Source organism: Gadus chalcogrammus, chromosome 8 (assembly GCF_026213295.1).
Source record: "Gadus chalcogrammus isolate NIFS_2021 chromosome 8, NIFS_Gcha_1.0, whole genome shotgun sequence".
Taxonomy (NCBI): Eukaryota; Metazoa; Chordata; class Actinopteri; order Gadiformes; family Gadidae; genus Gadus; species Gadus chalcogrammus.
Window position 1 is genome coordinate 26,094,537 of NC_079419.1, and position 12,644 is coordinate 26,107,180.

Consider the following 12,644-nt stretch of genomic DNA (forward strand, 5'->3'; position numbering starts at 1 on the left):
GTGTGTACTGTATATGCTTCTCTCCGAGAAACTCATTCATTCAGGAGAAAGTCCACAGACTGCAGAACTCTTCTCCTCCAGTGTTCAGGTTCTGGTCACCTCTGGACCTCCTCTGGTTTCCTCTGGACTGGTCTCCTCTGGACCTCCTCTGGTCTCCTCTGGACTGGTCTCTTCTGAACCTCGTCTGGTCTCCTCTGGGCTGGTCACCTCTTGACCTCCTCTGGGCTGGTCTCCTCTGGACCTCCTCTGGTCTCCCCTGGTTCTGGTCTCCTCTGGACCTCCTATTGTTCGGGTCCCTCTTTTTGTTTCTGGACCCTCATCTCCACTAAGGTACTACTTTGGATAGTTTTTGGTCTAGACGTGTGTAGTAGTCATGGGTGTTGTTATTATTATTTTTTGTGTTTTGTGTTGATGTCATTGTATGTAGTTGTTGTGCATCGTTGGTTTGCTGGTGTTGCATTGTATGCAGTTGTGTTGTCCTTGCGTGTAGCTGTGCATAGTGTCTTGTTTTGTCTTTGTGTCCAGTTGTGATTTGTTGTGCAGCATTGCATCATGGCTGTGCAATGGGTAATTTGTGTTGTATTGTATATTTTTTAAAATGTTGAAAATTTACTAGCCATTATTTAACAGGTTCTACCTTTGAGATTCAATATCTCTTCAGTAAAAGAAACCATGCCAAGGTTGGCAGCAGAACATGAAGCTACAACATAAATCACGCAACACAGCAAAAATAATTGTATAGATATCAGTTTAAACATCTGCCATTTCCAATAGTTTGTTGTCAACATATTTCAATCCACTAAGAGTAATAAGGTCCAGTAGCTGAAGGGTTAAAACATAGAATGACCTTCTTGCACGCCCCAGTATGAGCTGTAGGGATGTGACCACAGTGTTTTCAGGCCCTCATCCATTTGTGCTCCTTTCTTTTTGAAAGCAGTCTTAGTCCCAGCAGCCGTGGTGTGTTGGAGGCGCGATGGGAGCGTTCGTGGCGAAGCTCCTGTTGCCCACGGTCAGCAGTCTGGTGCTGCTCCCCGTGGCCAGTGTGGCCACCAAGAGGGGCTTCCACTCAGAAGCCCTGGTCTACTTCTTCACCATGTTCTTCACCATGGTGAGGCCCCCTGCTGTCACACCCCGGTCACTACAGTCACACCCCACTCTCTACTGTCAAACCCCTCTCTCTAGTGTCCCACCCATCATCTATAATAACAGGTTCTATACTGTTAACAGATCCTGCATGTGTGTGAGGGTCCGGGTCTGTCCATCCTGTGTTTCATGAGACATGAGGTTCTGGAGTACTTCACCACCTACGGCACCGCTCTGTCCATGTGGGTCACACTCATCGGTAAGTCATCATCACTCAATAATATGACTTTTCCTAACATGACTTGATATGTCTTAAAGATTTCAGTTAATATCTACACTCTATAATGCATTGAGCATATCTGGCCCGTATGTGTATATCTCTGAGAAAGACGGAAGAAGGAAACCATGCTAAAGTGGGTGTTGTGTGTGTGATCTCCGACCTCCTCTGTTTCTCTCTCTGAGGGGCTCTTAGCGACATTTCTGCTTTCTACGACCTTATATTTATATCACCAAGTGTTTTAAGTGTAACATATTGATATTAGTTTGATTGCTATGTGTAAATCTTAATATAAGTATGTGTTCTGAGAATTACACTGATATTAGTTTGAGTATCAGCCTGTGTGTAACATTTGGACTGGTTCAGCTGTGTTGGGGCTTAGCCAAGCAGCTGTTTGCGTGTGGAGCGCATTTGTCAGAGGAGCTTGTGTTCATGGCCCTTTAACTATTAAAGCTACATAGATGTGTGCTACATGTCAGTTAACAGGCTCACACACACACATACACACACACAAACACACATACACATCTCTCTGATCCTCCTCTCTCATGCCTCCTTTTCTCCTGTCTCCTAGCTCTAGGAGACTTTGACGAGCCGCGGCGTTCCAGCATCACCATGTTTGGAGTGTTGACAATCGCTGTGAGAACCTACCAGGATCGCTATGGTTACGGGGTCTACTCTGGACCAATAGGATCTGCTGTCTTCATCATCACTGTGACATGGGTGAGGAGGACAGTTGACCATGTTGGTGTTGAGATGGTTACCATGGTATCATCTCTTCCTTTGGGATGCTGTGGCTGAAATGTTGTGATGTTGTGAGCGACGTCTTATGAATAAAGTTGTGTTGCTGTTGTTTGTTCCAGCTGCAGAAGATGAAGGAGATCCGAGGGGTGTACCCGGACAAGAGGGTGTACACCCAGCAGGTGGGCCCTGGGTGCTGCTTCGGCGCGCTTGCCCTCATGCTCCGCTTCTACTTTCAGGTCAGCTCCCTCCCCACAAACCTTTACTGGTTGGTGTGATTTGTGTATTTGTGTAGTTTGTTTTTTGTGCTGCTATGGTTATTATTATTATTGTTCATTACTGTTGTTGTGGTGTGTGTAGTTTATTGTAATGTATGTGTGTGTGTGTGTGTGTGTGTGTGTGTGTGAGAGAGAGTTTATTAATGTGTCTCATAATTTGTGTTTCTGTTAGGAGTGGGACTACTCGTACGTCCACAGTTTCTATCATCTATCTCTGGCCGTGTCTCTTGTCCTGCTCCTGCCTAAGAAGAACCGCTACGCAGGGACAGGCCGCGGCGCCGCTAAGCTTGGGTGCCTCACCCTCTGCTGCTGCGTGAGTCAGCCTTCAGCTTGGCACACTCCAGCATGCTATCAGACACATGCCATCATGCTAGGCCCTCCAGACATGCTAGACTTATGCTACGCAGGCTAACAAGCCTGACCTGCTAGCTTGCTAGACAAAGTGTGAAGGCAGATGAGGATATGGTGGAGATAGTTTTAGCCCTACTCTGTAAGACTTTGATGTAAATTGACAGCGAAATTCTAAGAGTTAATCTACTCTAGGTTTTACAGTGCAATGCTGTGAAGGACAGTATATTGTGGAGTCTCAATGGTCGTTCAAGCATTTCATCAGTCAATGTGTACATTTACAGACATATGCTGCAAATAGCAAAGAATCTTGGGAAAATAACGTTTCCCTTGTTGGAGTTGTTGCCACCAAGGTCCTAAAGCCGGGGATAACCCCTGTGTTGTTGTTGTGTGTTACGTGGGTGATGAAATAAAAGGCTGCTCTCGTAGTCAAGCAGTGCTAGGGGCACGCAAGCGCAAATCGATTAAAATTATAAATTGATTGATATTTCATTGGTCTATATCTGGCGTTTGTTAGTGGGGACCCGCGTTTATATGGCTGGAGGCTAGCTGCTTCCTTGATATCTTGTTTACTTCCGGTAGATGCTTAATGCTAATATGCTTGAAAACCATCTTCTCATATCAAGCTATCTACACAAAATAACTGGGTAGATAGCTCCAAGGAGTCCAACGGTACAAGCCGTATCATTTTGCCGCCAGTAGATTACTGTAATATTAAAGCGGTGTGCTGACATGTTTGAGACAGCAAACATGTCCATCTCGCCAATTATCCTGTTTACCACACAAAGCATAAGTTGTGACCCCACACTCCGTCTCTCTTCTTCTGATGGCCCAGACAACCTGAGTATTGATTAGGAAAGATGATTCAAGCAAACTGTGTTGGAAGCCAAACCAAAACAAGATAAGTAGATACGCCCGGATGGGCATACCTTCAAAAGGCTGCTCTGACCCAGTAAAGTAGAATCGTCTTTGAAGGCTACCTGATGATGGGTGTTAGATTCACTCTTAAAGTTTTACTGTACTGGCAGCAGTTTCACCAGCAAGGTACTGTTTATTTAAAGTAATATTACTGTCAATAAACAGTACCTTGCTGGCGAAACCTTTTGAAGATATGCCCATCCAGACGTATCTCCTTATCTCTGTTTCTGTTTGGCTTCAAACACAGTTTGCTTGAATCATTTTTCCTAATCAATACTAGATAACTGTGTGACTCGGGTCTTCTGGGCCATCAGAAGCAAAGAGACGGAGTGTCTCTCTGCTTCTGAGACACACACAACGTATGCTTTATGTGGTAAACCAACACAGTCTCACTCCGAGAACGTCAAATACCGACTGTTGGCAAAGGCCCTTTAGCGTCGGTGACTGACGGGAAAGGTACCCTTTTTAGTCGGTCGGTGACGGTAAAGGTACCCTTCGGCGTCTTCTGCATACGGAATGGGGGGTGCCTCACTACGTCTCTAATAGACGCTGTGAGCATCTTTCCTATTGGATAGTTTTTAGGATATTCTTCTGTGAAAATGGCGGACATACTTTTTATCCTGGGTGGAAAATATGGTATTTTAGCATAGTTAAACCATTAAAAGTGTTTATGTAAACATTTTTAGCGAGAAATGTGCATTTTACTTTCATAATCGTCGTTCGGCGAATGTGAAGGATGTTTGGTTTGATAGATATGACGAAGAATATTTCATCGGGCGATAATGGCCGGCGTACAGGCATCCCGGGCTCACGAAAATAGGTGACACTGTCACGTTATTTAATCTATTGAAACGTGATCAGGTACACGTATTTTCTAAATGTTCGTGTCAAAAAGCAAAATTTTCAAACTCATGCATATCAATTGGAAGTATTTGTCGTGATTTGTCACTAAGCACGACTTCCATCTAGGTTCTGTCCGGGAGCTTTCTCCCTATTGTCCCTTAAGGAGCTCCGTACAGAACATTTATTGTTAAAAATTGTCTGTGATAACTAAGAATATGACAGCTTTTCCAGTCTCACCAATATGCGCACAGATCGCACGGTTTGACACTTTCAAAATGCGTGCAGTACATACGCCAAATGACCATTTTGTGTGGATACGATACGCAAAACCCAGCATTAACTACTGTGGAGGGCGGATACGTCCATTTCGCGTGCATATGATACGCAAAACCCAGCATTAACTGAATGGGAGATGCAATATTTTAGGACAGATTCACCATTTAACGTGTTTCTAATGACATTTCTAGCGAGAAATGTACTTTTCCCTTGAATAATCCTCAGTCAGTGAATGTGTATGATCTTTATTAATCTTTATTATCTGAATGGGAAATGCAGCTCACGTGTTTCCTGCTTTTGTGTTATTAAAACCGTTACTTTATGTAACTTTTAATGATATCATCTTGTTAGAAACACGTACGTTTTCGTGAACACTGGATTACGTCGCATTTCAACATAAAATAGCGTGTTATACACACACACACACACACACACACACACACACACACACACACACACACACACACACACACACACACACACACACACACACACACTGCATTTCGCTGCCAAATAAATAAATACTAAGGCAGAATAAAGAATAAATTAATTCATTATCATTCAACTTCAACATGCGTTATTACAGTATAGTGGTGGAGGGATGACGTGTGTTGGCCAACCCGGAAGTGAGCGTCGCCCTGGATTCCCTCGACAAAAAGCCAACGGGTTTTGCCATTGGATTTTGGATTATTGCAGAAACATTTGCATCTTTGAAGCACCTCCTGAAAAACTGAAAATAAATAAATATATAAAAATAACCGTGCTCCAAAGAACGAAATGTAAACCAATGCATTCTGAATGGGAGTGTTTCTCCGATTTTTCCATGCTACACAGAACAAAATGTAAACCCATGCAAATAAAGACTTCAGGGTCATAATAATTTAAATATCATTAATATCCTGAGTGTGTAGGGTGGTATTCTATTGTTTTCAACGGGGCTGCATCCAGTCACTTGACCGTTATGGTTGCTATGGTGGTTGCTATCGACCAGCCCCTCTAATCCTTACATGGCTCTAAAAACCACGCGGCAAAGGAGCTGCCGTCAATTGTGTTGTTTTTGTCGTAAACTAGGGTCCGATGGTTAAAAAATAGACAGATATTCCAAGGTATCCTTAAAAGGCAGCTTGGATGTTTTTATTTTCTGCAGTTTAGACTTCTTCTATAACCTATTTTTGAAGCAAAACACCAAGCTCATTGATTTAAGGAGGCAGGGTTATTTGAAACAATTTATTAAATAATATTTATGAGAGGTCATTCCTTCTCCTGAGTTTGCTTCCTATTTATGTCTAGTGTACAACCCTACTGTCCACAAGCATCACCCCCCCCTCCCCATATGGATTTGGAAAATTGTTGCCACGTCCCAGTGGTGGAGGTATCATATATGAAAGAGGGCATTCAATTATACTACAATGATCAATTAGGAGGCCGAAGCCCTAAAGGAAGTGATGCAATAGGTGACTGGGTCGACGACATTTAAGTAAGCTTTACTTTGAGGTCTCTTATATATCAAAGGGGGTCTCAAAGGACGCATACGCTTCAACCTGTGGCTCCAGCCCTACAGGAAATGACTCAGCAAGTGCTCCATCTCGTTGCACCTGCACCCAGCGGCTCGCTTGCAAGATTTTGGCCTGAAGTTATTCCCAGACCTACACCGTAGCCATCCAACCTGCATATCTGAGAATCAGGCCTCTCTTTAATAATGACAAAAAGTTATGAGAGAAATACACATTAACTTTTGTTATCTCATAAGCGGCGTGGTGCCGGCTCCTTTTGACCTTTTGACCCCAGACTTTTGGGGGAATAGCTTAATCAATTCATTAGTCAATCAGAAGTATGTGAATATCTTCCCGGTGGCGTAAGAGGGAAGAACAAGGTGTCCTTCAACATCTAAGCTTCCAGGCGATTGCAACGGTGCCACACATGAGCATATTCGAACATGTTTAATGGTAGTAATTAGCTGTCGAAATTGGAGGCCTTAATCAATAATGAGCCGATATTGATTTGCTTCCCGATAGAAATTTTTGACAGATGACATGTTATTTAGCATCTACACGTTGAGCTGAGTCCAAAGACACCCAGCATGACACTCTAGCAAATGGTAACATGTGTTTTACATGGTACACCTAGGTCTAGGACAGGATCTCGGTGTAGCAAGAGGGCGAGCTTGATCTCATTGGACTCAGCTTAACGTGTAGATGCTAAATAACATGTCATTTGTCAAAAATCTCCATCGGGAATGCAAATCTATAGCTGGTCATTATTGATAAAGGCCTCCAAAATCGACAGCTAATTACTACCCCGAAACATATTCAAATATGATCATGTGTGGCACTGTTGCAATCGCCTCGAAACGTAGATGTCAAAGGACACCTTGTTTGCCCCGTTACGTAACCGGGAAGATATTTTCATACTTCTAATGAATTGATTCATATTTTAAGGTTCTCGGAGTGAGACTTAAATAGACATAAATAGGAAGAAAACTCAGGAGAAGGAATGACCTCTCATAAATATTTATTTAATAAATTGTTTCAAATAACCCTGCCTCCTTAAATCAATGAGCTTGGTGTTTTGCTTCAAAAATAGGTTATAGAAGAAGTCTAAACTGCAGAAAATAAAAACATCCAAGCTGCCTTTTAAGGATACCTTGGATTATCCGTCTATTTTTTAACCTTCGGACACTAGTTTACGACAAAAACAACACAATTTACGGCAGCTCATTTGCCGCGTGGTTTTTAGAGCCATGTAAGGATTAGAGGGGCTGGTGGATAGCAACCACCATAGCAACCATGACGGTCAAGTGACTGGATTCAGCCCCGTTGAAAAAAATAGAATACCACCCTCAGGAGATTAATGATATTTAAATGATTATGACCATGAAGTCTTTATTTGCATGGGTTTACTTTTCGTTCTGTGTAGCATGGAAAAATCGGAGAAACACTCCCATTCGGAATGCATTGGTTTACATTTCTTTCTTTGGAGCACAGTTATTTTTATTTATTTTCAGTTTTTGAGGAGGTGCTTCAAAGATGCTAATTTTTCTGCAATAATCCAAAATCAAATGGAAAAACCCGTTGGCTTTTTGTCAAGGGAACCCAGGGCGACGCTCACTTCCGGGTTGGCCAACACACGTCATCCCTCCACCACTATACTGTAATAACGCATGTTGAAGTTGAATGATAATGAATTAATTTATTCTTTATTCTGCCTTAGTATTTATTTATTTGGCAGCGAAATGCAGTGTGTGTGTGTGTGTGCGTGTGTGTGTGTGTGTGTGTGTGTGTGTGTGTGTGTGTGTGTGTGTGTGTGTGTGTGTGTGTGTGTGTGTGTGTGTGTGTGTGTGTGTGTGTGTGTGTGTGTGTGTGTGTATAACACGCTATTTTATGTTGAAATGCGACGTAATCCAGTGTTCACGAAAACGTACGTGTTTCTAACAAGATGATATCATTAAAAGTTACATAAGGTAACGGTTTAATAACACAAAAGCAGGAAACACGTGAGCTGCATTTCCCATTCAGATAATAAAGATTAATAAAGATCATACACATTCACTGACTGAGGATTATTCAAGGGAAAAGTACATTTCTCGCTAGAAATGTCATTAGAAACACGTTAAATGGTGAATCTGTCCTAAAATATTGCATCTCCCATTCAGTTAATGCTGGGTTTTGCATATCATATGCACGCAAAATGGACGTATCCGCCCTCCACAGTAGTTAATGCTGGGTTTTGCGTATCGTATGCACACAAAATGGTCATTTCGCGTATGTACTGCACGCATTTTGAAAGTGTCAAACCGTGCGATCTGTGCGCATATTGGTGAGACTGGAAAAGCTGTCATATTCTTAGTTATCACAGACAATTTTTAACAATAAATGTTCTGTACGGAGCTCCTTAAGGGACAATAGGGAGAAAGCTCCCGGACAGAACCTTAGATGGAAGTCGTGCTTAGTGACAAATCACGACAAATATTTCCAATTGATATGCATGAGTTTGAAAATTTTGCTTTTTGACACGAACATTTAGAAAATACGTGTACCTGATCACGTTTCAATAGATTAAATAACGTGACAGTGTCACCTATTTTCGTGAGCCCGGGATGCCTGTACGCCGGCCATTATCGCCCGATGAAATATTCTTCGTCATATCTATCAAACCAAACATCCTTCACATTCGCCGAACGACGATTATGAAAGTAAAATGCACATTTCTCGCTAAAAATGTTTACATAAACACTTTTAATGGTTTAACTATGCTAAAATATCATATTTTCCACCCAGGATAAAAAGTATGTCCGCCATTTTCACAGAAGAATATCCTAAAAACTATCCAATAGGAAAGATGCTCACAGCGTCTATTAGAGACGTAGTGAGGCACCCCCCATTCCGTATGCAGAAGACGCCGAAGGGTACCTTTACCGTCACCGACCGACTAAAAAGGGTACCTTTCCCGTCAGTCACCGACGCTAAAGGGCCTTTGCCAACAGTCGGTATTTGACGTTCTCGGAGTGAGACTGTGTTGGGTAAACAGGATGATTGTCAGGATATACATGTTTGCCGTTATAAGCATAATAAGTCAGAGTAGCATCATTAGCATAGATAAACCAATCAACAGTTTGTCATTCATGTGGTTAATTAGTTTGGTCATTTTGCAGACTATCTCCCCCGGGTCCACCAAGGACAAGAAGAACAAGAAGGACCCACTGAAGAAGGAGGAGAAGACGACCAAGACGGAAAAGACAGAGAAGGAGAAAAAGGAGAAGAAAGAAAGGAGCATATGGACCATCCCCACAGAGAAGCTGTGGGGCCAGCCCTGCAAGACCCACATCCTGCCCCTCTTCCATAACCCCTCCAAGACTCTCCTCCCCTCCTCCACACTCCTCCAACTGCCCTCCAACCCCCTTAAGGGCAATAACATCTCTAAGCTCAAGGAGATGAACGGCTGGAAGTGACCTCCAGGGTGTGGTTACCAGGGTGAACCCCAGGAGCCCACAGTCGGGCCAGAACTCAGATGGAGGACAGAGCGGTCAGAACGGATGTCTCTCAGTGGTTACGGACCAATCTATCTGCACTAGAAACTTTGAGGGGGATAGTCTAGTAGTAAGGTGTTTGTCTCCAGGCGATAAGGTTCTAACTAGGTACGATCCCCGTAGACTGCAGTCTACCTGTAGGCATCCTTGTTCAAGGCAACCCCTCACCCCTAGCTATGATTTAGGTTTAGGTTAAGGACATTTAGCAGACGCTTTTATCCAAAGTGACTTTCAACGGTTCTGATGGTGAAGTCAACCACACGAGGCGACAGCCAGCACGTCAGGAGAAGTCAGGGTGAGGCGCCTTACTCAGCGACACCGCGACACTCTGCAAGGAGGTGCCAGGGATCTAACTAGCAACCTGCCAGTTACAAGCCTTCCAGTTACAAGCCAACCTACTATACCTCCTTAGCTAAGCATACCCAGCAAACCCCGCTATGACATTTTTAATGACATGTATGTATCTGCTAAACAGCTAAATGCTGACTGCTAAACTGCAGTAGAATCCTGTAGTGACACACCTTGTCCAGCGAGCGCCCTGCTTTTGTTCTAGGGGGTTAGCAGGCAGATGGGGGCTTTACCCTCAAGAAGAGGTGTCATGGTAGCCCGCCCATGCATGGACACAGCATGGCAGATCGCTAGCGGACGGAGAGGCAGACGGAGCTGTAAAAACCCAGTGGAACATTAGTGAGCAGCAGCTGGTTTATCTCTCCAAAATATATAAATTGTCTTTTGAAATGTTTCCCGGGAGACACTCTTCGTCTGGACTCCTTTTCCTCTGCATCCTCTTCCTCTCCCTCCTTCTCTCTGTCCATCATTCTCTTCCTCCCTCTCTCTGTCTGACTCTCTCTTTCCCTCTATCGCTCCCTCTTTCCTTTCCCTCTCTCTGGCCGTCTGACTCTCTGCTTCTCTCCTTCCTTCCATCCCTCTCTTATCTTCCCTCTCTATCCTCTCTCCATCTCTTTCTCTCCTCTATCTTGTCTCTTTCGAACTCTTCGGTTTAGATTCAGACTGACTGTGGTAATACATGAGTACTACATTACTGTGCAGTATTACGTTACTGTAGTATTACATGACTGTATGAATGTAGTTGTATATCTCTGGTATTATATTTTTTGGGATTTTCATTGCTATTACTTATACTGTGTATATGGATATCTTTTCTTTATGTTGTTTCGTTTTTTTCTTCTTAAAAAAGAAATGTGTGCATCTCTTTTTAATTCCTATTGCAGTTTTATCACTGTTACACCCCAATTTCCAATCTGGGAATAATAAAGTGAATATTATCTTCCCATATTCGGCTGTGTTGGCACTTTAACTCAGAGAAGGAGGAGATCTAACCCTTACCCTTATCTAAACCTATCCGTAACCCTTACCCTTATCTAAACCTAACCCTAATGTAACCCACCAGTTCAACCATGACCCTAATCAAGCCCTAACTCACCAGCTCAACCCTCACCCTAATACAATCCACCAGATCAACCCGACCCTAACCTAACCCACCAGCTCAACCCTAACCCTAATCACACACAGACACACTGACAGTCCTTTAGTCCACTCTCATTCACATTAAGGTCCAGACTCTGGTATGTTTGGTATGCCGGTTCTCTCTCTCTTTCTATTTTTCTCTCCCTGTCTCTCTCCCTCGCTCTCAGCTATGTGTGGTCTAGGCCTCTCTCTCTGTCAGCTATAGATGGAGTATGTAGTCTCTCTCTCTCTCTCTTTTTGTCAGCTATACGATGTCTAAGTCTCTCTCTCAGCTGTTGGGACAGCTGGGCAGTTGATAGGCTGGGACCACCAGACCACAGATCATGTTTACTAGGCTGCTTCCTCTCCTCACCAGGGCGATTCTTTCCATTCATGTTCGACTCACAAATCACCCAAGCCTGGTTCCCCTCTTCTGAGAACCATCTCAGGAATCAGACCTTTTCAACAGATATTCACTTGGAGAGAAGTCATGTTTGTGCTCCCAACCTTAAATGTCTGCTGTATTCATGAGCCCAGAACAGAGCAGCTTATTTTTTTAATGCTAAGAATCAATATATGTATTGATCTGCACCTTTATTTGTTCTTAGTTCAACCACAAGAGCGGAGAGGATGTAGATGATCTACCCATACCCAAACCTTTACTGGTCTTCTCTTTCTGGTTCCTACAGCAGCATTCTTCATGTCCAGTTAAAAAACGTATACTAAATGAAACATTGAAAATCAAACAGATGAAAGACTGTGAGTATTCAGTCAGTGGTATGAGAGGACTGGACTGATACGTTTGTTGTGGTTCTCCGGGAGCTCACATAGGAAAGATATAAGATTGACGCTGGGCTAGTAGTCAGGAAACATACAAATTTGATCAGTTATTCATTATCTATTTTAATATCTTACTATATATAATACTTTAAACGTTCCTGCCTTTGCAGTTTGGCTTGAGCTCTAGCTTTGATGTTGATAACATCCTTTCATAATCACCTTGAAAACAGTACTAATATTTCCATGACAACTGTTAACTGTATATTTGGTACTGTATAAGGATGTGATTCTATAGGTAATAGTTCTGAATGACGTCATTGTATAAGGTTTAATTCTGCAGGGTGTGGTTATTCATGTATTTCTGTATTAGGGTGTAGTTATACAGGTTGAGGTTATACCTAAGGTTGAAGTTCTGCATAAGGGTGTAATTCTGTATTAGGGTGTAGTTCTGGGTTAGGGTGTTGTTCTGAATAAGGATGAGGTACTATATTAGGGTGTATTAATATAGGGTGTAGATCTGTATTAGTTTGTAGTTATGTAAGGTGTTGTTATGTGTTTCTGTATTAGGACCAAGTTTTATGGGGTGTATTTCTTGAGGAAGTAGTTT

General features: G+C 42.8%; 1 protein-coding gene across 1 annotated transcript; it reads left to right on the plus strand.

Moving 5' to 3' along the window:
- On the plus strand, positions 1 to 11,063 carry mymk (myomaker, myoblast fusion factor). The gene is made up of 7 exons (XM_056595791.1): positions 1 to 330; positions 935 to 1,108; positions 1,228 to 1,342; positions 1,935 to 2,083; positions 2,224 to 2,340; positions 2,552 to 2,692; positions 9,416 to 11,063. The coding sequence occupies exons 2-7, from the start codon at positions 974 to 976 to the stop codon at positions 9,710 to 9,712; spliced, it is 954 nt and encodes a 317-aa protein (XP_056451766.1). The 5' UTR covers positions 1 to 330; positions 935 to 973; the 3' UTR covers positions 9,713 to 11,063.
- The last annotated feature ends 1,581 nt before the right edge of the window (positions 11,064 to 12,644 follow it).

Coding starts and splice junctions, on each gene's coding strand:
- mymk (XM_056595791.1), top strand. CDS start 974: ATGGGAGCGTTCGTGGCGAAGCTCCTGTTGCCCACGGTCAGCAGTCTG. Junction 2,084..2,223: donor TCATCATCACTGTGACATGG/GTGAGGAGGACA, acceptor TGTTTGTTCCAG/CTGCAGAAGATGAAGGAGAT. Junction 2,693..9,415: donor GCCTCACCCTCTGCTGCTGC/GTGAGTCAGCCT, acceptor GTCATTTTGCAG/ACTATCTCCCCCGGGTCCAC.